We start from the raw sequence: 26,712 nt of genomic DNA on the forward strand, positions 1-26,712 counted from the left end.
GATCGCCCCGATCCTCGCCTCCTTCTTGGCCCCCGCAGGGACCAGGAAGGAGGCGAGGAGGCCGGCGGCGATCGCCCCGGCCTCGCCTCCTTCTTGGCCCCCGCAGGGACCAGGAAGGAGGGGAGGAGGCCGGCGGCGATCGCCCCGATCCTCGCCTCCTTCTTGGCCCCCGCAGGGACCAGGAAGGAGGGGAGGAGGCCGGCGGCGATCGCCCCGGCCTCGCCTCCTTCTTGGCCCCCGCGGAGGCCATGAAGGAGGCGAGGAGGCCGGCGGCGATCGCCCCGATCCTCGCCTCCTTCTTGGCCCCCGCAGGTACCAGGAAGGAGGCGAGGAGGCCGGCGGCGATCGCCCCGGCCTCGCCTCCTTCTTGGCCCCCGCAGGGACCAGGAAGGAGGGGAGGAGGCCGGCGGCGATCGCCCCGATCCTCGCCTCCTTCTTGGCCCCCGCAGGGACCAGGAAGGAGGGGAGGAGGCCGGCGGCGATCGCCCCGATCCTCGCCTCCTTCTTGGCCCCCGCAGGGACCAGGAAGGAGGGGAGGAGGCCGGCGGCGATCGCCCCGATCCTCGCCTCCTTCTTGGCCCCCGCAGGGACCAGGAAGGAGGGGAGGAGGCCGGCGGCGATCGCCCCGATCCTCGCCTCCTTCTTGGCCCCCGCAGGGACCAGGAAGGAGGGGAGGAGGCCGGCGGCGATCGCCCCGGCCTCGCCTCCTTCTTGGCCCCCGCAGGGACCAGGAAGGAGGCGAGGAGGCCGGCGGCGATCGCCCCGATCCTCGCCTCCTTCTTGGCCCCCGCAGGGACCAGGAAGGAGGCGAGGAGGCCGGCGGCGATCGCCCCGATCCTCGTCTCCTTCTTGGCCCCCGCAGGGACCAGGAAGGAGGGGAGGAGGCCGGCGGCGATCGCCCCGATCCTCGTCTCCTTCTTGGCCCCCGCAGGGACCAGGAAGGAGGCGAGGAGGCCGGCGGCGATCGCCCCGGCCTCGCCTCCTTCTTGGCCCCCGCAGGGACCAGGAAGGAGGCGAGGAGGCCGGCGGCGATCGCCCCGGCCTCGCCTCCTTCTTGGCCCCCGCAGGGACCAGGAAGGAGGCGAGGAGGCCGGCGGCGATCGCCCCGATCCTCGTCTCCTTCTTGGCCCCCGCAGGGACCAGGAAGGAGGGGAGGAGGCCGGCGGCGATCGCCCCGGCCTCGCCTCCTTCTTGGTCCCCGCGGAGGCCAGGAAGGAGGGAGGAGGCTGCAGGGAGGCGGGGAGGTTGGCGCGGCTGCGCCCAAGAGGCGCCGCCTCCCTGCAGCCTCCTCCGCCTCAGGCCTCGCTGCCCTCCTTTTCCGTCCCGACTCCCAGGCCTCAGAAAGGCCTTGGAGCCGCGGCGGCGGAGGTGGCCGCGGTGGGCGGGGCCGTCCCGGTTTGGGCGCCAAACCGGACCGGGACCGGGATGGCACCGCCCAAACCGGGATTGTCCCGCCGGGGGGCGGGATATGGCAACCCTATTTTTGGAAAGTGTGGCTAGTGCAACATGCAGCAGTCAGGTGTGCATTTTAGACACCATATAACACCAATCTTGTGAGAACTACATTGGCTTCCAGTATGCTGCCAAGCTCAATTCAAGGTGCTGGTGTTGATCTATAAACCTCTAAATAACTTGTGGCCAATATATCTGAAAGACTGTCACCTCCCGTATGCCAGAAATTTGAGATCTTCACACGAGGTCCTAAAGTGTCTCCCAACATCTTGGTGGGTACATGTAACAGGGCTTTCTCTGTAGCAGTGCCTGGACTATGGAACTTTCTGCCCAAGGAAATTAGGTGGTCCTATGTCTTTTAAGCTTCTGGAGGGCAGCCAAAAGAGTGCTGTTCCACATGACATTGACATTCAGTGTTTGAAACTGCTGTTTAACTCTTTCGAAAGTGGATTCTAGAATTATTTTTAGACTGCTTTTTTAAAAAGGTACTTTAATGTACACTCATCCCTCCATATTTGCGGCTTTGATATTTGCGGATTTGGTTATTCACGAATTTGATTAATAGGTCCTTCAGTGCAACTCTATGGTCAACTTTAACTAAAGGTTGCACTGAAAGATCTAGGGATTCCTAGAGAGAATATTCTACTAGGCCTTTGTAGCTCCTCCAGTGCAGTCCTATGATCAGTGTCTGCCGGACATTGGCCACAGAGTTGCACTGGAGGACCTAGAGATTCCTAGAGAGGTGTCATCTCAGGTAAAAACATGGTGTTTTTGTTATTTGTGTTTTTTCCATATTCATGAGGGTCTTGTGCCCCTAACCCTAGCGAATATGGAGGGACAAGTGTATTTTAATTTTTTTAAATTTTGTATTGTTTTAATTGACTTTTATTTGCTCATAGGCTCAGGAGCCCTTGTGGGTTAGGAGGTACTACAAGAATGCAATTAATAAATAAATTAATGCAGAATCTCAGCCATAGTTTATGACTAGAAAGATGCAGAAACAGTAAATACAAGAAAGGGGAAGTGTCATGAGTCTCTGGACATTATCACTTGGCTTTTAAATTTGGCTCATCTCTATCTGGCTTAAAGCTTGATTGATTTGGGCAGCATCTTGATGTTATGAGAAGGTTTTTGCTGCCTGAATACAGCCCAGGTCGATCCCTGCTTCCAAGAGCGCTCCGGCAGCCATTTTATTAAGTTGGAAAACTCCCGGATCCAAAAAGAGCCATGAGGAGTGCTCCTAGAAGCAGGGATGCACCTGGGATGTATTCAAGCTGCAAATTTGGCAGCAAAAACCTTCTGATAACATCAGGATGCCACCCAAATTAAGCTTTAAGACAGATAGAGGTAAGCTGAATTTAAAAGCCAAGCAATAAGCTCCCATGGCAACTGCCAATATATGAATATCTGAACATAGACTTTTCTAAAAACTGATGTGGAAAACTCAGAGGCAAAACACTAAAACAAAATCCAAGCACAATGAAACACTGACCCAACACAGCTGCTAATACATTTGTTCCAACAGTTTTGTTATTGAAAAATCCACCAAGAAAGCTCTGAAGAAAATATTAAAAGGTAACTTCAGGTACATCTATAATTGTGGGTTTTCTTTTCTCTACTGTATTTTCCTCCTTCCAGAAGTTGCTCAAAGTATTATCTAACCTAGAATAATAATCTAATAGGATTTTATGTTACTGTTTTGCTGTTGTTTGCTATTTTCTCACTTCTAAAAGAGAAGCATGTGAATTTGTTCATTCACAGAGCAAAATCAAACTTAAAACAATGATGAGGCAGAAAGAAGATAAAACACTAAGGAAATAAAAATGTAGCTTTTACCAAATGTGATTTCTTCTCTCTTTATGTTCCATCAAATAAACATACCGACTAATTCTTATATTTTACAGCACACTCTATGCAGATGAAATCAGATTGCGTAAAATGGGACTCACTCCTGATACACGTCAGATTGCAGCTTGAATCAAACAATGGCAAACGTCTTTCTTCATTGGCTTGCCCAAACTGCATTGCTAAGGTTTCAGGCTAATATAAATGAAGGTCCACAGCACACATAGTCCACCATGGCCTGCCAGTTGCTGAACAACCCTTCTTCCACATTTTTACAATCTAAGGCAACAGGCAAAAATGACAGGTTCGTGCTTGCAAATAAGAAACAAGACAAGCAGAGTTGTTACTTGGTGTCTTAGATGCAAAAAGCAAGAGCACCTAGGGAAATGTTGTCTCTAAAGAACAATGGATCTGTCTAACTTCCAAATGGTTATACTGATCAGAGCTTGAACTGATCCCAATCAAAGGTTTCCAATAGTGATGTAAACAGTAGTGGGAAACTGTGGCCCTCTAAGTGGTTTTGGACTGCAATTGAATTGTTCTCCCTTACCACTGACAATGTTCTCTAGGAATCAAACCTGTAGGCCAAAAACAGCTGATGGGCCACAGTGGCCCATCCGATTAAAAACAGGCTGAGAGGCCAAATGACACATTATGTAGAAGATCTATAGTTGGATCTTCCAACACTTTTTGAAACATAATAATATGAAGTGAAGCCTTCAGGTCTAACTGAATGTGACAGATGGGATGAAGGGCTGTACTTAAGCTTCCTTATGTGTCATGTTGGAGAGCCACTGTAGTGTAGCAGTGTGAGTACAACATAGGACTAGGATTCTAGAAAACCAGGCTTCAAATCCCTACACAAACACAAAAAACCACTGGAGGATACACACTTCTCAGTCTCAGAGGAAGGCCAAACCCTTATCAAGAAAACCCTGTGACAGATTTGCTTCAGGGTGCCATATGTCAGAAACAGCTGGAAGGCACAGAGCAATATAAACATTTTTTGCATGTTCCCAATCAAAATTCCACTTGAGGCTGATGTTAGTTTCATAGGGCACAGACACTTGTATTTCTCGTCCCCTGGACCAGAGGAAGGGTGCAGTTTGGATAACGAAAACAACTCCGCAGAAGTGGTTAAAGTTATTTGACCCCATTTGCATTGGTCAAATTAATACTGGTATTTTCATCAAAAATAAATTATTATATACAATGTGTAGTTTGTCCCAAGGTACCACATATACATCTGATCAATGCACTCAAACTTGCAGAGGTGTGTGATGTGAATGTATTGCCAGCATATGATGTGAATGTCACAAAAGTCAGTGTCAACTTTTCCTATCTAGTGCCATATGTTACTGGAGCCTATAAAACTGATTGCATCAGATCCCACCTGATCTGGAAGCTAAGTAGCATCAGACCTGTTTAGTATTTGGATGAGGTACCAAAAATACTGGGGGCTGTAAGTTATATCTTGGAGGAGGTCAATGACAAGACGCCTCTGATGATTCCTTGCCTAATAAAACCATGTAAAATTCATGGGTCACCATGAAAGGGGACAGTTTTTTAAGAACTGTTTGACAGTGGGATATACTAGCTTAGAGTGTGGTGGATTGTCTTTCTTTGAAGGTCTTTAAACAGAGGCTGGATGGGTTGTTTCTTTTTGGAAATGCTGTAGTAGTGTATTCCTGCATGTCAGGGGACTGCAGTCCCTTCCAGTTCTAAGATTCTGCCATCACTGCTCAGGAATAGAAGGACTAGCATGAGAATGAATTGCCCTGTTCACTCCTCCAACACAGCCACTGTTTTCCAGAAATTTAAAGTAATGAGGAAATGGCATGTATAACCGATACATTATAAAACCAATAGATATAGCAAATCTACAGAGAATGTCAATCCACCAAATGAGAGTTATAGATATGAAGGGGGAGTGGAGGAGGAACATCTATCACATATCTTTCCAGTACTCCCTATATTAAAACAACAAACTTGTTCCCTCCTGAACAGAGGTATTTACTGAAGTCACATAGCTGCTTTTAAAGCTTCTCATCTTCAAATTCCCTTGGCTTAAAAAAAAGTATGTTTTATTCATATACAAGCAATAGAAAAAGTGCTCTAATGACTGCTGGCTAATGAATACAGACATGGAATTCAGATATTTATGGAATTAGTTATTAATTCATTATGCAGCTTTTAAAATCTGGGTGGAATATGTTTAGATAGTCAAGGAATTATATTAGTTGCTGTATGAGCCTTTTAACTAATGGAAATATGTGTTCTTCAATGCTGCAAATATTTTTTTCTTGCAATAATCCATCAGGGAAAAAGAAGGAGGAGGAAGAGGGGGAGGGGAGAGGGAGGGGGAGGAAGAAGACATGATGATGTTCACAGATTTGCAAACAGGCAGGTATATGAGGGGAACTTGTTTTATTTTCTGCTTTGTGGGTGTTTGCTGTTAGCTTGTTCCTCTACTCTGTGGCTTCTTCAGTGTCATTTTCCTATCCCTCACCATGCAAGAGATGGGTGAATAGTCTGTGATAACACTAAAATCAATCAGACCCTCTGGACATCCTTCCCCAATCTAGAGAAGGAGGGAGGGAGGGAGGGAGGGAGGGAGATACCAGATGGAAAACTTTTCTGTTCATCCAAAGGGAAGAAAATCTATCCTGGGATAGAAGCAGGCAGAGGCTTCTCCTTTTGGCAACTGATGGTGGCAATGTCATTTCCCTCTAGGGAACATGAGGTTTATAACTCATCCCCTTTTAGCAAAAGTCACAGAGCCCACCAGGTGCCTGAAGGAAGAGCGATCCATTGCCCCTTTCCTATTTTCATCAGAATCTTCCATAATATGCTATTCCTCATTGCCAAAGGATGTCCTTTTCATCCTTGATGAAGGGAGGAAGACAACAACTAACAGAAAACTTGAAATATAAAGAAAATTGAGGGAAGGAGGTCTTCTTGATAATACCAGAATATCACTGCTCTTATTCTTGCCCAATGCTTATTTCTGAATATTGCTTCAAAAGGAAGTGAAGTTTGTTGAGGGTACTCCAGAAACACATTGTCTTTACTCTTTCCTGCATTTGGTACAGGTCTGCATGTAAGTGGAGGCAGACATTTGAGAAGGCAATTGAGGCTGATTTCCAGTGGAATTCACACATGAATCTGGGCTCCAAAGTATATCAAGCAAGCATTCTCTGATATGCTGCACAGCAATGGTTTCACAGCTGCACCAAAACACAGCATGTCAATCCCGTGGAAAAAAGTAGCAGAGATTCTGTCTCTCTCATCCCACAACAAACACTTAAGCACTCTTTCAAGTATCCCCTAAAATTGTCACATTTTTGTGTGATTTTTTGGGGGGTAGTGGTTGTGGCAAAACTTTCTTCAGTTTAGTTCTAATGTTTATACAGAACAGAAATGGCCTGGGCAGTGTTGACAATCCTCGGAGCTGACAACGGGTTCCTCTTTATACCTAGGATACTCTAGAGATTTGTTCTTGCTGTATTATGCTGGCAGTTACAAAATGTCACCTATGTAATCAGTGAGGCTAAGATGCATTTTTTAAAAAAAATGTAATTGATTCATTAGGTTTCCTAAAGATATCATATACAATGTGTCTGAACAGTAACTTAACAGGAAATAAAACTGTATACTTCCAGTTATATTCCAGTGAAACTAGGTCTCATATTGGTTCTGTTCAGAGACAAAGTACTACAATGTTTTTTCTACTTTCAGTCATTAGGATAAGAAAAATGCAGCTTTTTATAGCAGCAATTACACTGGTAACACTCAAACTTCAATTCTGATTGACATGACATAAGAGGCAGGCAGTCAAAGACAGAGACTCAAGAGCCTTCTGAAATACAAGATATATGAAATCCCAGTGCAAAGAACAACAGATTTAACTTAATCTCATCTTCTTAAAACTCAAGTTTCAATAGCAGCATGCTTTCTGGCTTCTTGGGTTTAGTCATCCCTGAGAGCTTAAGTCAAGATTGTTAAAAAGGCAACATTTTCATTCTGCACTTTCACCTAACTACACATTAAGCTCAGGAAATTTATACAGACCCACCCCCACCAGAGATTTGAACGATTGTTTTATAGACTATGTTTGGAGTCTTGCTTCAAATTGTATGCATTGTTTGTTTTTAGAGCCAGATTACATAACTACTTGTTGTTGGTTTGTGGTTTTGTGCCAGAGTCAATTGTTTTTCCATCCAGCTGCTGAACTCCTCATGCCAGACATACTTCAATCAGGGGAAGAGCCTAAAATGTGCTTTTTATTCTGGCTTTAAAACTCACTAGCCTGAACTTTCTGACATTTCCAGAATTCTATCAGACTAACAGCTTGAGGGCTCTTTATTATGATGATTCTTTCATTATTTAAAAATAAAGTAAAATTAATGTTGCCCTCCAGGGATATGAACAATTTGCTTGTTAAATTTGTTAAGAAGGGCATGATTACTGGAAAAGATAATGCTTCTTAATATTACAGTTTTCCTTGCACACCTTTTCATCGGACAGTCTCATACTGAGAACAGCACAACAGGATTTCATTATTTGCCTACAATATCTTTCTTTGTCATAATGCTGACAACTGCTAGGGTGGGAGAAGCAAAAACAAACTGCAGGTGTTCATGTATTATTTTGGTCTCAGTTAATGGCCAGTCTGCTGTATCCTTAGATCCCTGGCTTTCTTTCCAATCCCAGAGGATAATGTACAAAACAGCACACTCTTAGGAGACTTTGTAAACATCAACCATCATGATATCCACAGAATAATGGGCAGAAGAGGAGGGAAGGCATATCTGTCAGTCTGATATGGAAGGACCTTTATGGGAGTACACTGCATAAGCTAACAGTTCCATATGCATCCTGCATAGACAACCAGAGTGTTTCAGGGTAAACTTTCCTGTTCTGAGGTAGGTCTGTGGTAGTATGTACAAGAAATCCACATCTTGGAAAAGTCACTCTTTTTTGGATTGTTAAACCTTCCAGAAATCTTCAGACCAACATGTCACTAGCCATGATGGATTTGTGGAGGTGTGATCCAAAAAAGGAAAGTTGTTAAAGTTCAGGGTAGAGTAGTAATCTATGGATTACTCATGGTCTTCAATAGATTGACAGCAGAAACTAGACATGGACAGGATTCAGTACAATGCTTGATTACCAGTTCTGGTAATTTAGTATAGAAATCTTTCCTCCCTGACCAACACACGTTTCTCACCCTTCTCCAGCAAGCTCATAATGGGCTAGAGGACAGCTGTTTCATTTTGTAGCAGCTCTATCAGGTGATTTATTAGTCTGGAAATTTTTGATCAGCCCAGCTTTACGTAGAGTATAGCTTTGACTGCATTCCTTTAGCTCCAACAATCAATTTTTCTTTCCACTACAGCACATTGACTCACAACAGCACATAGCTATGATGGTTCATCACTGCTCATATGGGGGGGGGGGATTATTCAGCTCAGTGGTACAACACTTACTTTTTGGGTTCAGAAGGCACAAGTGGATTGGGTTTCAAGACTGACTATATCCATTCTGAGACTGTGGATGGATGCTGCCAGGCAGCACATCTATTCTTTCCTGAGCAGATCTTCTGGGCCCTTTGGATGTAACAAAGCTGCTCATTCCTGAGATGTCAGGGTGCCATGGTGATGAGAAAAAGATATATATCTATATATATTCCCTATTTACATGTATGGATGTCAGAGCTAGACAGTTAAGAAAGAAGACAGAAAGAAAATCCATTCATTTGAGGTGAATGTGGTACTGGAGAAGAATGCTGAGGATTCCAAAGACAGCCAGAAGGACAAACAAATGGGTCCTAGAGCAGATCAATGCAGAAGCCTCCATGGAAGCCAATATGACTCAAGGTTGTTGTACTTTGGACACATCATGAGAAGGAAGGATTCATTGGAAAATACAATAAGTGTGGTAAAGGTGGAGGGAAGTAGGAAAAAGAAAGGCCACATGCTAGATTTATGGACTCTATTATGGAGCTCACAGGTATGGGGTTGTAGGAATTAAGCAGAGCAGTGGACGACAAAGGGTCTTGGAGATGTCTTATCCATAGGGTCGCCATGAGTTGAGAGGGACTCATGGGCAGTTAACAACAACAAATAGAGAAAGCAGGGCTGGTAGTAGAAGGACTAAAGGGTGGTTCCACTGAGTTTTAATTCCAGCTCTGCTCATTGTCAGTTCTAGCTTTGGTGATAACTGGATGATAATTGGGTTAACTTTGTGACCTCACAGCCAGATCATACTGAATCAGATGGACCAATAGTGTAATCTGGCAGCTATTTGCTGTTGTTATTGTGTGTCTTTAAGTCATTTCTGACTTATGGAGATCCAAAGGTAAACATCATGGGGTTTTCATGGCAGGATTTGTTCAGAGGGGGCTTGCCACTGCCCTCGTCTGAGGCTAAGAGAGTGTGATTTGCCTAAGGTCACACAGTGGGATTCTTGCACTCAATAGAGCAGGCTCTTTGTTTCCCTCTGATTGCTTTTCAAAATGGTGACTCTGTATTGTAACTGCCTAATGACCACTACCTGAAAAAGGTGGCTTTGGAGAATGAAGAGTGTATACATCATATACACTACACTAAATTTAGCCCAATGAAAAACGTAATTTAAAAAAACTCATCCTGCCCCCTGTGGTGATGACTATCCCAGAAAGGTTTGCTGCCACTTTCCCTGAAAGCAAATGGCATTGGCCACTGTTAAGACTTGAATAATGCACCAGACTGACCACATATCTTCCTCAGTGTGACAGCTCCATTATCAAGTGTTTAGAAATATTTTTTCAGCCACTGCTCCTATACAAATGGAGGCTTCAAAAGAACTGCAAGGGATAGCAAAGTCTCTGTGTAGCCTCAGGTGCACAGCAGTGAAATCTAAAAGAATCCGCTGCCACACTGGCATAGATAGAACTCACAGAAAGCTGTCAAAATTTCAGTGCTTGATCCTTCCAGCCATTTTTTTTTTTGGGGGGGGGGATATTATTTACCAGCAAATCTTGGCCAGTATACCAGAAACAGAAGGAGGGAAAAGCCTGCTTAGGTATTTAAGACTTGCTGAGTGTAAACCATTCAGGCTGCAGGATTTACCAGTCTGAATCTTTAAAGCAAAAGAAGGCAAAGGTTTATGAGACAAATATTCTTCTCACATTTCTAATTGGCCTACTACTCCAACAGTTATCTCAGAGGTAGAAACTGTAATCAACTTGTGAGTGCCAAGATCAGGCCTCTAAGAAGCTATTACTAAGAATGAAGAGAATATGTTTTGAACCTTCCCCACACACATACTGCACTCCATACTTGCTGGACATTGTTCCACTGGTCCTCCAGACATTTACAAAGACATACAGGGGCATTTAATAATTCTGGGGCATTAAACTAGCATAAAAATAGTTGCACAGATGGTTGTACTTTCTCAGAGGTCATGTAAGTGTGGTCCCTAGTAAACACATTTTAGAGGCACACACATGACCCACTTACTTTTGACTTGGTTACTGAGGAGTTAAGGGACTCTTGTGCCACAGATGAGTTCAGGACTGTGGTGCCCATTGTGCAATGGGGTGCACAAATGGATGATCCAGCAGAAATATATGTATGCCGTGTTTGAAATGGAAAAGTCACAGAGGATAGGTAGCACTCAGTAATCATGCAATGCTAAGTTTGCATTTTTGTGCACTTGCACATTTCCTTTCAGAAAGGATGGTGTCAACCATGCATGGTGGCTTTAACAGATCTGTTTCTTTAAAAAGTAAAACCCATTTCTCTAACAAATGCCTTTACTCTTCTCTATGTGATATGGGAATTGCCATGTGTTGTGAAGAACAAAGAATAAAGAGCTACCACTTCTCTTCAAATCTGTCTGACATGCAACCAGTTTGCCCAACTAACGGTGGCCCACTGCTACCATACAGGTTGAGTCTCCCTTACTCAAAATTCTTGGGACCAGAAGTGTTTTGGATTTCAGTATACATCTATACATAATGAGATATTTTGGAGATGGGACTCAAATCTAAACACAAAATTCATTTATGTTTCATATACACATAGTTTGAAGGTGATTTTATACAATTTCTTTTGTGCATGAAAAAATGTTTGTGTACACTGAACCATCTGAAAGCAAAGGTGTCACTATCTTAGCCACCCATGAAAAAGTTGTGGATTTTGGGACATTTTGGATTTTGGAATTGTGGATAAGGAGAATCAACCTGAAATTATTTTGTCTATTATCAAATCTAAATGTATTGATTTACATAAGCATGGATGTGCTATAATTCTTCTTGTTTAGGATCAATTTAGGCACTATATTTCTTGTTGATAAATATAGATGCTAACTGAATAAATGCTTCTGTGTAACACAGTGTGGGAAAATTAATAATATGTGAACCAAGCTATCCCAGATATGGGCTGTTATCAGCTTTCATGACTGTAGTTCTCTTTCCCCAACTACCATAACTTCAGGAAGTGTAGCCAGCCAATAACAACAATTACCCAGTTCACACATTATATTTATGCATGCATCACCTTGAGGACAAACAATGGGTTTCATGGACAAGAAAGACAAGAGCAGACTTAGTATTCTAAAATCCAGAGTTTCTGCCCCCTGCAAATCCAAAAAGAAATAATCCTTTCATTTTGCTTTTCACTTCCTGTTTTTGTTATTTGAACTAGAACAAAAGCAAATGTAAAAGCAATCAGGGTGGGGTGGTGGGAAATCAGAAATAGCTTTCTTGAGTCATCAACAGATTGCTTGAAACTAGTGTAACAGGTGCTTGTGAAGGGATGTGTTATTGCTCTTCTGGGTTGTGGTGTGGGGGTGATTGTCAGGGTAGAGAGACAATTAAAAATAGGTGTCTGAGAACGACAGTGTGATATTAAGGCATGATCCTACTCACAACTAGTGCAAGTTACAGTGAAATATCTGAAATTACATACTTTTCTCAGTGGAACAATCTTCTCAAAGATCTACTGCAGCTCACTATAGGGGAGTCTAAACTATTTCAGCTAATGGTAGATAATGATTTCATCTACTTAGATGTTCAGATGTGATTGCTGGTGCTTATATAGTAAAATGGTATTAGTGATACAAAGGTGGATAGTAGAAGGCTTAGGAAGACCCCAAGGCTTGCAATAACAATTTTTTTTTAAAGTTGGAGTGAGACCATAAAACATCCTAATGAGAGCTAGGTGTGTTTGGTGGCCATATAATGTTGACTGGCCAGGTATGGAGAAAACTGGGTCAAACAGATAATGAAATGGAATGTCCTGGGAAAGGCTGACTGAAACAATGAATATAGGCTACAATATTTCCCCCTTGTTTTCCAAGTTCAGAAATATCAAGTACCAGTGTTGGACTTTGAATACAATACTGGCTTGGGGGCACTTTTATCTGATGGGTGATGCATCTGTGGTATTCCCCCTTTCCCCAAGTGCTTCCTTCGCTCACTTTTCTGTGCAGTAAAAAGTGTACCATCTGTAACCTAGCCACCTAGTGGCTTTTCATTAAGAATCCAACCACAGTATATACAAAATAAATAAATAAATAAATAAATAAATAAATAAATAAATAAATATAAAAAATGGGGGGGAGAGCTCATTATAAATAGTTCACATATAATATGTTATTAGATGGACTAGAACAAAAACTTAGTGAAATATATAATCCTCCACATATTGTTGTATTAGTCATCCCAGAAACCTTCACTGGCAGAGTCAGTCAAGGGACATAGCTTAGTAGAGGAGTACAGATATTACTGCCAGAAACCCCTGGAGAACGGCTCCCAAGTAGGGTAGAGACAATGCTTATCTAGCTAGACCAGTCATCTAACTTTATAAAGCATTTTCTTATGCTCCCAGGGAAAGGTCTAATATTGGTTTAATATTGGTGAAGATCTAATATTGGTGAAACAACCTATAGGGGACTTAAAAAAGAAGCCAAGAATTGATGACATCCAGATCCAATTTGGGCCCCTAATAAATGCTACCATACACCTCCCCTGCTAACTGAAATCTACTCCCCACATCTTGGGTATTTGTGCAAAAGAGTTATTTGGGGACATTGCTTTGTTGTTGTTGTTCTTGCTGTGTGCTTTTAAGTTGTTTCCAACTTATGGAGGCCCTAAGGCAAACCTATCATGGGGTTTACTCAGCAAGATACAATCTTATAATTCTAGCAGTGCTCATAATGTCCAACTAGGTAACCTCCAGGTACATGATCTATGAATCTTAACAAATAATAGTCCCCCTATAGTCTTAACTAGAGCATAACAAATGCAGTGCTATAATTAGATACAGATGATGCAGGATTCAACATGTGTTGTGACAAGCTACCTTGCATTCTGCCTTAAAAGATAATATGTCATTTAAACTCCCTTTAAGGCACAAGGACATGCCAGTAGTTCAAACGTATGCCCACCAAACAAGCAAGGGAGATGCAAGAAGATTAGCTAGTTCCATCTGCCTTGATGGATTTTTGCCTTTCACTTTAAATAATGTTGTCTTGTTTTTGTCTTCACAAGGAAAACAGGCAAATGGTGTTTTGTTTTCTTCAGATGGCTAATTTGTTTTTATTTATATTGTCATTGCTAATGAAGCTGTAGGAGACAGTTTCAGAATATGAAGAAAACTAAGGATTTACACACACACACACACACACACTCATCCCACATCTCTATTTTTACAGGCAGGCACTTGCACATATATACAAGAAACAGAAACCTATTATTTAGGTCCATATCAACAATTGTCCCAGTGGAGGAAAACCTATTATGTATTAAAGGTAGAGCATACGTCAAACAGTTTATACCACTAGGGTTCAGAGGGGGCATTCACATTTATATTTTTGTCCCAAGGAGATGCAGATCTTCGCAGTGATGCAGCATTGGATCATTGTTCCCACTATGTTTTCCATTTCCAGATCTGTCTGTGGCATTTTAAACCTGTTGCCATTCACACTTGCAACCGTTTTGGTTTAAAATGGAGGTGCCTCCATTTCTGAGAACTATGTAGTGCAATCCGAATCGCTCTGACAGCTTATTCATACTGCTGAAGATGGGGATCATTGCAACTTTTTAAAAAATGTGCTTAAGGACCCAGTGTCAAATAATAATAATAATAATAATACACCAGGTAAGCGGGTTTTTCCATGCCCCCCCACCCACAAACTGCACCGAGTGCAGTCAGGGCAAGTGTGAATGCCATGGAAATAACCCAGTTTATTTTTGTAGTCTGAATGCCCCCACAGAGTGTGAAGATGCCACCATTTTTTTCCTGGTGGCATGAAAAGCAACAGCAAACAGATAATCATATGGAAAGACTTAGAGGATTATAACCTGCAGTCTAAGGGGTTGTGCAGCAAACTCTGTTTCCTCTTCTGGAAACTATGAATTATGAATATAATTTTCAGGAAGACTTCAGAATGCAATGCTTTGAAGTACTGAAGAAGGGAGGGGAAGTAAGTCTATACACCTATGAGTGAGGCCATGTGAGATTAGTGAGTAACAAGTTTCTGTTGATGGGAACCAATAGAGATAAAGGGGCAGCAAAGCTAGCTCCAAGTCAAGCACTGAGGCACACTGGCATAGTTCAGGCACAGTGGCCTGTCACCAGATCACAAATCCAGTTTGTCTCATTAGATTTAAACTAATTTAGTCCCACCAAGGTCAGTAGTACAACATCAATTTAAATCCAAATACTGGACAATTTAACAAGAGACGATTGAAACAAATGAAAAAACACACCAAATAGCAACACTTCAGTGTAGCCTCTGTGGTTCCTTACCACATTGTCCATGACCATCTAAGCATGAATGTTTAGTACTAAAATATCCACACTGGTTGAATACATTGTATAAACTTTCAACTGGGTTTTTTCTTGTCTTTTTCCTTAAGAAAGCTGATCTAGGCAGGTATTTCCCCCCTTTGGCATTCAGCAACCTACTTGAGTAAAATACAGTAGGAGAGGGGGGTTCCTTCCGCTTTCTTCCAGTCATAGGGGTGTTGCCACACTGCAGAATTACAACAAATTGACACCACCTTAATTGCCACGACTCTATCCTACAGAATGCTGGGATCTGTAGTTTGGTGAGGTATTCTGTTCTGTCAGAGTGCTCTGGTGCCTCACCAAACCCAGGATTCTATAGGACAGCCATGGCAGTTAAAGTAGTGTCAAACTGCTTTAATTCTGCAGTGTGGCTGCACCCTAAATCTCTCTACAATCCATTACTTTTTACTTTTTGCACTGCCAATATTTTAAAGGCACTAAAAGTTATGCAACCAATACTTCTGAAGGCTCAAATTAAAATACTAGTTCATAGCCCAAGAAAGAAAGAATGAGTGAGCAAGAGAGAAGCGAGTGATGCCTCTTTGCTAACAGTGTGCATTTGAAATCATTAAAAAAGTGCTTCAGCTTCATACAATCCATGCTGATCCTCTAGGTCCCATCAACAGAGACAGGAATCTCTTCTTCCTGAGATCCATCTCAACCTTGTTTCCGATAAAGGAGACAAGAGGTAATTTAAGCAGGCAAAAGAACAGTCTCTTAAAGTCCTTCAGACTTTGTATCCTCTTAATTCACTCAGGGAAATTGTATAAAGCCAACAGAGAGATAGTTATAATGCCTTATACATGAGAACTGATATTTAATAACACTCTCAGCTGTTTCAGTGCTTGACATCATCATACTTCCCTGCAGACCTTCCAGCATAACTATATCCTTTGCAGCCACTCCCTGGTAGCTGGCAAGGACAGCAAATTGGCCTCACATATATTAATTACTGAATTCTACTCTTTATCAAAGTTACACAAGAATGTGCCCCACTGTTTCAGGAATCAAAGGTCTTTAGATTTTATCAGCTTGTTGCTTCAGTACATTAATGCTCATAATGACAAATATTTTTATGTTTTGAGCACAAAAGTGTGGATGGGCGATCTGCTTTTGTGGAAGGTATGGTTGGCCTGATATAACTTCTAAGGAAAATGAAAGATGTGTGGCATAAATAAAAAATGTTACTTAAATCCTTGGCCTTTGATGGTATACGATTAAAAAAAACAAGGGCAGATTTCTTGGTTTGCTTGTTTTTATTGCCTGCTCTTTACCCATGATGTTGTGGTTTGATGTTGGACTCTGGGACAACAATTCCTACTCAGACACAGAAATTTCTGGGCAATTTACATTCTCTCAGCCTTACAGGAAGACAATGGTAAACCTCCTCTGAAGAAATCTTGTCTAGAAAACCACAGATAGGATCATCATAAGCTGGAGTTGATCTGGACGGTACCTAACAATTCCTTTATTCAAGAACCTAGGGATAGCATAGGTTGGTTGATTCATGGCATTAGTCTATCTTCTTCCAACCTGCCAAGGTGATCAACTACAGGTAAATGTCTAAAAGCAGACTAAACCTCCTCTTCAAAAATAGATTTGAAACCACAGACACTTAAACAGTCAGAGGAGAAAACCCTGTTTTTAAGGTCCATGTGAAGTAACATTCTTAGAAGCCCACCAGAAACTCAGAAAGAATGGAGCCAGTCTTGGCTTCCCTTGGGAGGGCACAGTTTACACACAGAAAAGATTTATTTCACCTGCAGAATAGACATGGTATGTTACATAGGCTGATAGGAATCAAGGCCACTGCAGAATCACCATGTATAAGTAGGAATTTTAATTTGCTTTTCTTACATCTATAGCTAATTCTGCCTAGACAATACAAGTAGCTCTGTGCAGAGCATGAAAATGGTTTTGTGGGCATTTTTGAAATGGAGATATAACCCTATTCTTAGAGACATGCTTCAAGTGCTCTCCTCTTTTGAGATGGTCCAAGAAAAGTAAAGACCTAGTAGATCCAGAACTTAGGGAATTTACTTTTTTGAATACAACCCACACTTGATCTTAGCCAAAAGGCCGAGAAGTGATGGAATCATGTGTAAGAATATGGTTTCTATAGCAAATGCTCAGGCTAGAGCCAGGCTACTTTTAGACCTATATGTTCTGAAGCAGATAATTAAATAGGTCTTGACAGAGAAATATGAGCACAGGTCTAGTTTCAGCTCTACATTTTGAACTGTTATATATACACTCTATTTTTCATTAGATAGGAATGGCAGCAACAGACCTCCACCAAAGTTTAAACACACAGGTTTGCCAAACTGTTGTCATACAAGGCAATGTGGTACAAAATCTATAGACAGCACAAAATGCAAGTTTGAGGCTGGCCAGTAAACAAAACGATTAAAACCATTTTTTTCCTGGTAATTAATAAAAACGTGTTGCCAGTCTTCCCCTGTCCTTCATCCATATAAAGTACTTCCTCAGCAGTTTGAAAAAAGAACATATGAATTAAGAAGAAAAAAATGTAAGGGGCAAAAAATATATGTTTACATAAACATATTTTTACACTACAGCATTTTTGGTTGTAAATGTGCTTTTTTAAAAAATGTAATATTTTAGTGGGGTGATGGTGGAATGGAGAAGACATCTATCAATAGCAAATTATAGTACTGTAACAGCAATGAAGAGCTGCAGCAGTATGCTATAGTACAAGCCTGTACTTGTCTACTAAGTAGTAAGTCGCAATGAGTTCAATGAGGCTGACTCTCAGGTAAGTTGGTATAGGATTGCAGCCATTAACTACTCCATTCTTGAAGGCTGCACATTAAATCTCAAATATCTGAAAAAAGTGGAAGCATGAATTGGACATGTGGTAAATTTTCTAAAAGCTGCTGACCATCCAAATAGGTCAGGAACACCAGTCTTCTTTATAAGCCCACTCAGTTGTTTTATGCAGGGAAGGTACTCCTTGAGTAGGAAATATATAGGCTCCACCTATATATTTACAGAGCACAGAAATAATACTTTTTTCAAATTCAGCTCCTCGAGTGCTCTGGTTAACATGACCAGAGGTTCTGTTAACTTGGGGATTCTGGGAATTTTACTCTCAAAAGGTACTTTTTCCAAACTCTGTGTTTTTGTAATACTGAAGCATATTTCTTCCCCCACCTCCACATTTTTTCCCATGTGAAGAGGCCCATATAATCATTTGTTTCCAGCTGCTCTCTGACTGCTGACTTGTGGGTTAAATCCACCACCATTCCACTACCAAAAATATGCAACTTTCTCCTCCCTGACCCTGAAGCCCTTTATGCCACCTGAATACTTACTCTAGATCTTCTGAAGCAGATTCTGATGGTGCATAGAAAAGCTAACAGAAGCATTTCTGTCACCAGAATGGAGCACAATTATATCCAGTCCATTATGTTTAAGATTAATAATCTACACATGAATAACCTACTTGAGTGAACAGTAAAACATGGGAGGGGAAACCCAGGCAGCACAGAGTGGGATTTCAGCTTTCTGACTGCCTCTGATCAAAGAGATTTCTGCTGGGAGTGCAGCTTGAATTCCTTCTTCCAGCATGCACAGATATAATGCAACGATCAGTCTTAATGCACCTCTGTGATACATTAGAATTAAGAATCAGTTTAAGCAGTCACTCCCAGAAGCTAAGAGGCCTGTATAGCCAAACAGTGAAAATGTGAGGACTTTCAGAATAATTTGATCCCCCCTTCTGTCTCTCCCTCCTTTTTGAAATGAGGAGGAAAACATCATTAAAACCAGTGACAAATTTTCTTTCGATTTTAAAAGACTGGGAAAGCATCTTTCTTGAATATACTCTGTAGAGATATACTGTGATATATGAAAGCAAAGTTTAAAGACTTAAGTGACCCAAATTAATACTACTTGTAGGTTGTTGTTTTTTCAAATTAATTCATGTTATGTATTCATCATGCATGCGTGTGTATGTGTGTAATGATCATAAAAATCGATCTGACCTACAGCGCAGATAAGGGCAAAGTACTGATCTTAGCTATTCAGCTTTAATAGAACTAATACCACAATATTTACACTGGAATATCCATTGTAACACAAGACACCTTTCAACTTGCCTGATTCTAAGAGGGAACACATTTTTGGAGTGCTTTTCTAATTAGGGATTTGCATAATTTAATGGGGGCAATGAGTCTTGGGATCAGATTAAGACTTTCATCATGAATCTTTCCTTCTCTCTACAACCAGTCTGCCAACAACTGAAATACTGCTATGAACAGAATACCACAGAATTTAAAAGAGAAAGACCACAGATGACAAGAATTCACACAATAAACCCTCACACAGATTTAAGCATGATTTTCTTAAACACTTTTAAGGTGTTGTAATCACAAGGAAATTTCATTGCTTGCTTGCACAAATGGATCACCATTGACTCACAGCTTGGTTGTAACTCCTCAGACAGGCTTAACGCTAATAAAACTTTATCAAAATTGATGAAGTCAAGCAAATTTACACTGCAATGAATAAAAGCAACTTTATTGTCTGAAACTTAGCTGTTGCGCACAGGATATAGGACCAGAATGTTAGTCCTAATAACGGATCCTGACTTCAAGTCAACAAACTTGAGTAATGCTTTGCAGTCATGTTCATTTTAATCAAAATGAACCTATTTTTGTCAATAATCAGTACACACTAAATAGCCAGAAGATAATGCAGCTGAGCAATGTATGCACAAAAGACATATCTTAGCCTGACCAGTTTAAAATAGCATTCACTTGACAAGGTCTCTTCAAATGTTTTAATAGAATACTCTAGCTTCTAAGTATTTTATACATGCCTATTGAATATCAGTATGCTAATAAAAAAGACAAAAACATTGTAGCACAATCCTATTACAACAACCATAATGAGCCAGAATCTCTGCTTTTGAAGTATCTTGTCTTTGAACTTTTCTAGCTTTGAAATTTACACAAGTTTGCTACAGGAAAAACACACATGCACACTAATTATCCAGAGGGAATGATATCAAATGAGGGAAGAAGAACTTCCTAGGAAACATGTTGAATCATTTCTTTGGCTTTTTATTATTTCACCAGAAAAGCTGTCACATTTGTGCAAAAGGAATTTCCTTTCTTTGCCAAGAGGAGAAATATATTCAGCTATATAAAAACAGATTGCAATTAAATTTTAAAGACAATTTAGTCATACCTTATTATGAGTCTGTGTTTGTCCAACCAATATAAGGATATTTGATGAGATAATAGACAGGCAGAAATTAATTAGAATGATTGACCTCTCAGATCTGATGTACCTGTCCAAATAAACACACATAACAAAAGGCTTTCAAAATGCATTGCATACCAGTTTTAACATTCTGATTAAAAACAAGCCACTACTGACATTAATAATTCTTTACTGTTTAAATACCTTGAAAACATAATAATTTCAGAGGCCTAAACTGAACATTAAAATCAGCATTTGTATATATACATATATATTAATTTTCCCCAATCATGCCAATAATTACTAACTACAGCATTGAACAAAGAATTAAACATGTAGCACATATTTCAGAATGGGTTTCCAAATTCCATTGTATCTCATGTGGGAGACAAATACCACAATCCCTAACCATTGCCTATGTTGGTAAATGTGGCCTGTAATTGAAAACATCTGGAAGGCACCAAGTTGGAGGAAGTGACAGTAAAGAGGTATAATGCTAGGCTATATTTCCAAATAATTTGTAAACACAAGCTAGAATATATATAGTTTCACTTCCAAATGATGAATTCTGCACACATTTTACTTATAGTTCAGCGATGAGCAACAATTTGTGCCCTTCCAGGTGTTGCTACAGCAGTGATGGGAAAGTTCTGTCTGTCTCAGAACCAGTCTCAATGGTTCCAGTCAAAGTTGTTTCAGAAGGTCATCCAGATATCTAAAATTCGTAAGGGAAAATGGGGAAGCACCTTTCTGAGCTGCTCTTCTTCAGAGAAGATATAAACTCTGGTCCTTGCTAACATCTCATGTAGTTAAGTAAAGTATTAAAGAGTACTTTAAAGTGAATTTGGACACCCAGTGTTGATAGCTGTGTCTGTCTCTCTTTCTACCTAACTTGTGCTTGCTCCACTCTATGAAAACATTACCCATGTTCTAGGTTGGGAAATCCCTTTTGGAACACAGCATACAGAATTAATATCCATGAGACCAACTCAACCAGTAAGTCTGTATCTCTTCTAATGGGGAGGGGGATAGAGGAGGAAAACCAGAAAACTTGTTATAGACTCAGTAAATCTTTTGATTTTATTTAAATTAAATAAGTAATTTTATAAGGATAGGAAATTGAAACAATTTGTTACAGGCAAGGAGATCTCAAGTGGACTCAAAGCTCCACTTTGGCCCCACCAGTACTGCTTTTCTGATCTGCTGCTTTCTTCCCCCTTCTAGCTACTTGCCTTTGTGATTACAATCTCCTCCCAGTTTACCAGAAAGTGGTGGTAACAAGAAGGGGGTTTCTCATGCCTTTAAAAAGTTTTAGAGTGGTTGGGTGGCAAGTGAGTTGCCCAACAGGAATCTGTTTCCCAAAGCAATTTCATCTTTCCCTTGACAATCCTCTTGGATTGAAAAAAAAAATCCACTCTTTCATGTTACATCTCTGTTGGGTTTTCCATGGGTTGCCCTGAACATGCCTGACAGCAGCAGACCCATAATTGTGAATTGTTGCATTATTATTGCTAGGTGATAAAACATCATTATAGGACCTGACCATCTATGAAAGGGTTTGCCTGTGTGACAAAATACACTTCTATTTCATGAATCATTGTCTAGAAAAAAGGGTATCTTCTGAAAATACAAACACTGTCATTCCAATTTTGCCTTCATTGTGGATAGAAATTTCTTCCCTAATACTGAGACGATTCATGTTTTGCTCATTCTTCTTCACTGTTCATATTTGTGCTTTACTGCCATTAGTACACACTAAGATGCATCAAACATCTTCCTACTTTTAACACACACACAAGGCAATTGAGCATAATTTTTATGGCAATAAATACTTCCAGGATTATTATGTAACATGCTCTTGACACAAAGCATTCTTACTAATAATAATAAGGTATGAAGATAGTGTTGTTGTTGTTGTTGTTATTATTATTATTTTCACTTTAAGTTCTTATTGTTCTAGCATTTATTTAGATAAATATGTAATGCTGTGCTTTCACAGTGGGTGGGTGTGGTGGTGGTGGGGCAAATGGGAGGTGATTTATGTGGTCTATGGTTTATGTAGTCTGACCATATAAATGGACTTTTTTTGTGCAGGTAAATGTATTAATTTATTTCTTGTGAAACAATGAGATGGGTATTGCAGTGGTTATATGTCATCTGAATCTTTTAATAATTTTAAGAAGTATCGACATATGAATGTCACAGAAGAAGGTATGTCAAAGTCACTCTTCCTTTTTCCAGTCACTGTTTGGTGCACTTTTCATTTTTAAATTGGGATGGCTGGTCTTATTGCAGCTGGACTTTCTCCATGACCTTCCTTTGTGAAAGCCAGCTCACACAGTTAGTTTGTCTCTACACGTTGATCCTTGAGGACATGGTGAATACCTTGCATTAGCATTAGCTCATTTTGTATGAAACATTTTCTGGGCAAATGTATAACTGGGAGCATGGGGTTAAAGCAAAAGAATGAGTGATATGGAACCAGGATAGAAATTATTGAGAACCTTTTCAGTAGCAGGCAGGAGTATCATCTGATTTATTCACTGAATCAGTAAGAGCAAAGATCAAGTTAGAGAACAGTGGGAGGGCCTTGGAGTCTTGCCACACAGCTGCTTTTTTATGGGAAATCCCCAATCAAAAGTATGATTATTACCACAATACTGTAGTCACACAATACTGTAGTGTAGAATACCATAATGTGCTATGCTGGGTAGTCAGAGCACTTATAAGTGTATGCTTCTGAACAGAAAGGTCAGATCCACACATGCTTCTCTACAGAAATGGAAGAGGGAGCCTTTGGAAGCAGAACTCCAGTCTTCATGCCAATTGGTTGATAAGAGCAAATATCATGAATGCCAAAGAGGAGAAGAAAAACAACAGCAACAGGGCACTCATAGGCCAAACCAGAACAGAAATCCTGTCATCCTAATCAGAAATGTTTTCCATACTCCAAGGTCTGATTAACAACTCCTCTGTGGCAGAGATTGTCTCAATTCTTTATTTTTTTAAAAAAAGACAAGCTTCTTTCTTCCCCCCTTCTTCCTTGTTCAAAAATCATGGTACATTTCTTTTAAAAGAAACCACATTATCAGTTACATACCTCCATAGTGCTGCATAGACAACTGCTAGGGTGATCAAAGCCAAACATGAAAGGCCACTGCCTACTATAAGGGTGACTGAGGGAGCGCCAGATGATTCCATGATCTGTGGATCATAACAAATATCTATCAGGTAAAACTACATTTTAGTAACTAAGGCACAGAACCAAAACAGGTGAAATACACATCTAACTTGATTAAAACAGCAATCTTCACCTGAATATTGCCAATAAGCCATCACTTCTCCTTTCTTTAGCTTCAGTTTGATAATCTAATATCTTGGAAGCACTTACAAAATCCTAAGATATTGTCTCTCTTGGTTATTTTATCCATATCAGAAAATGAAACACATAAAATAAAATAAAAGGACTAGTGAGGACAAGTGAAGTCAACAGCTGAATGGGAGTCTATTATGTTTACTGACGTGAAAGAGCTCCTTAGCTTAAAAAATAACAATAATGAAATACAAACGGATTCCCCGTTTGACAACCAGATGTAATTGGAAAGCAGAACTAAACAAATAATTTTGTGTATTCTGACAAAGAAAATGCCATCCAAATTCCTTAGCCAAAATCAGAGACCAAACTTTCTGACTTTACAGCAACTTTGTCTTAACACCGGCATTAATTTTCCATGGGCTCTGTTTTTTAAAAATAAAATAAAATATTAAAATGCTTACACTGTTTGAAAGACTGGATCACTAAAACCAGGGCCCTTCTAGCATTTCATATTTATAGGAGTAAAAGAATAAATGACCTTGAGGCAGAAAAGCCTTCTCTCGTGCTATTCAATGTGCCCCAAGCAAGCCTCCTAAGCTATCCCTTCTGAGCCAGCACACATTTCACACGAGGTTTTTTTGTTCCAAAATGTAGATGCTACAAGCTAATGCTAACAAAACAATTAGACCTAGAGAAGTTTGCAGTGATGTGCTGCTTGGTTTAACAGTGTGCTGCTGAAAAGAAGCCTCTTGGCTCCCGTGTAAATTACATTTTATCAAGATATGATTTGTCATCCAGGGAGGGGAAAGAAAATGTATTTCTTATTTTGGGTTTTAAGTTTATTTCAGCCAAACTGTCCTAGTTTCTCTGAATATGCACTTAAAATCTATTTTGCTTAGGGTTTAAAACAACCCTATTTAATAAGCATTTATAAAAAGACCAATTTAACAAGCCATTATGCTTTTGAGTTCCCATATACACATATAGACACAAACATACATATTTTATGCATACTAGGTTTTCTCCCTTACAAGATGCCAACAGACAGCACAGATCCCATATATACTGAAGATGCCCAATGCAGAACTGCAATCTGTTTGAACCGGAGTCGCGAGCTTCTTCCTTCTGGTGGCAATGCCAACTCTAATACCCTCACACATACCTTTAAAATTAAAATTAAAGAATGCCCACCACCATCTGCAATATCCTTACATTAACGTCGGTTAAGTTTTCCTCGGTGAAAAAACAGGACTCCCTAGACATCTCAAAGTGCTCAGGCTTTAGTTTTGTGGGGGAAAAACTGAAACCCATTCCCAGAAGCTGAGGCAGAAGAATAGCAAAGCCAGCCTGCAGAGCTTATACAATTCCCCCAAATGCACACACAGATGAAATAATCCTAAGGTTGGACATCTTTTTTTTTTTAAAAAAAAGCTATCAGCCTTTGATTTTTTTTTAAAGTCAGGGTCTCTTTCTCTCTCCTTCTTCTTCCCCTTCCCTCCCCAAAACCTTTGTTACTTACTATTTCTCTAGGTTGCTGAGCCAAAATGGCGAAGGTAGAGAGACGATCACATAAGCATTTCGTATGGGATGCATCGGTAAGCACAGTTTTACATCCCTGGGTGGACCAGGTTCCCAAAGAGTCGTTCCTGCAAGAAGGAGAGAAGGAGAGAGGGAGGGAAAAGAGGAGGGATGGAGGAAAAGAAAGAAAGAAAGGCAGAGGGTGGAGGGAGGGAGAGAGAGAGATCAGGGGAGGAGAGAGAGAAAATGGGAATAATTACAGCTGACGGTCAATTCCATGAAGGGGAAAAAATAAATAAAATAAAATGCAGTTTAATGGAGAGAGCCTCAGAGAGCCTGGTTCCTGGACAGAAAGAGATCTCTCTCTCTCTCTCTCTCTCTCTCTACTTGGAGCTGAATAGGACTTAATTTAGATGCATCGCCAGCTCTATAGGGATCCAGGAGGGAAGGGCAAGGCAAGGCAAGGCAAGGCAGAGGAGCTGTCCAGCCCTTGGGGTGCTGAAATCCAGACCTGCTTCCCAAAGGGACCCCCCAGTCCCCCTCTTTTCATCTCCCTTTCTTGGTTCCAAAATCCCTGCAAGAAAACTCCCCACCAGTCTGTATGTGTGTGTGTGGTTGTCTGTGTATGTGTGTGTAGGAATCCAACAAAAGCCCTTTGTGGCTCTTTCTTTCTCTTTCGTCGTTCCTTCCTCTTCTCTCTCTCTCTCTCTTTACCTTCCTTCCTTCCTTCCTTCCTTCCTTCCTTCCTTCCTTCCTCTTTCTTTCTTTACCTCTTCCCTCCCAAGGGTGACCAGATGTCCTAACTGCAAAGGAGGACTAAAACCTTGCACAATGGAGGACCTTCCAGGAAAAGGGAGAGGACAAGACTCAAGGAAAGCCACCCCCCCCCAAAACACCCCCATAGCAACCATCACTCCTGGCTACCAGTGGAGGACCTATCCAGGGACATGGAGGACATGGCCACAGGAAAGGGAAAGGCAGGGATGTAGAAATCCTCAATTGCCGCTCCAGGGTCCTGGTCCCGATTGGAGGACCTTCAGGGAGAATGGAGGACAAGAGCAAAGGAAAGAGAACTGAAGGACGGGGTCCATGGGAAGGCGGGGAAGAGACATCTCAGAAACCCTTGCTGTCTGCCTGGTCGTGCTCAGAATGGAGGACTCTTCCAGGGGAATGGAGGACGGGGCCCAAGACAAGGGAGAGGTGGAACGAGGGGCATAATCACTCCCTGCTCCTAATGGAAGACCTTTGGGGCATTCCTCCCGGACGGGAGGCAGTGATGGAGGACATGTCCTGGAAAAGGAGGGCCCAGCCAGCCTACCAGCTCAGCCTCCTCCTCCTGCTGCTGCTCCATGCGAGGCGTTTGCCTTCCTCCCACCTTTGCTTTGCTTTCTTTGGAAGAAATGCAGATGGAGCTGCTCCGGATGGAAGAATGAATGAATGAAAAAAGGAAGGAGGGATGGAGGTTGTTTCTCGGAGGGGTTTCAAGGCTCAGCTTTGCCCCTTCCCCTGGGA

At 41.2% G+C, this 26,712-nt stretch overlaps 1 protein-coding gene across 4 annotated transcripts in view; it reads right to left on the minus strand.

The window, feature by feature from the left end:
- Window positions 1-26,712, minus strand: part of LOC149311395 (adhesion G protein-coupled receptor B3) — a 640,955-nt gene that overhangs the window by 131,966 nt on the left and 482,277 nt on the right. For all 4 annotated transcript variants that reach the window (XM_089530992.1, XM_089530991.1, XM_089530988.1 and 1 more), the window contains 3 exons: window positions 25,202-25,328; window positions 23,467-23,570; window positions 20,352-20,454 (listed from right to left, as the gene is read on the minus strand). In XM_089530992.1, coding sequence (XP_089387118.1) covers window positions 20,352-20,454; window positions 23,467-23,570; window positions 25,202-25,328 — 334 coding nt within the window. The remainder of the gene's footprint in view (window positions 1-20,351; window positions 20,455-23,466; window positions 23,571-25,201; window positions 25,329-26,712) is intronic.

The sequence above is a fragment of the Sceloporus occidentalis genome, unplaced genomic scaffold, assembly GCF_023333645.1.
Source record: "Sceloporus occidentalis isolate IW3139 unplaced genomic scaffold, rSceOcc1.0.p SCAF_6, whole genome shotgun sequence".
Lineage (NCBI taxonomy): Eukaryota > Metazoa > Chordata > Lepidosauria > Squamata > Phrynosomatidae > Sceloporus > Sceloporus occidentalis.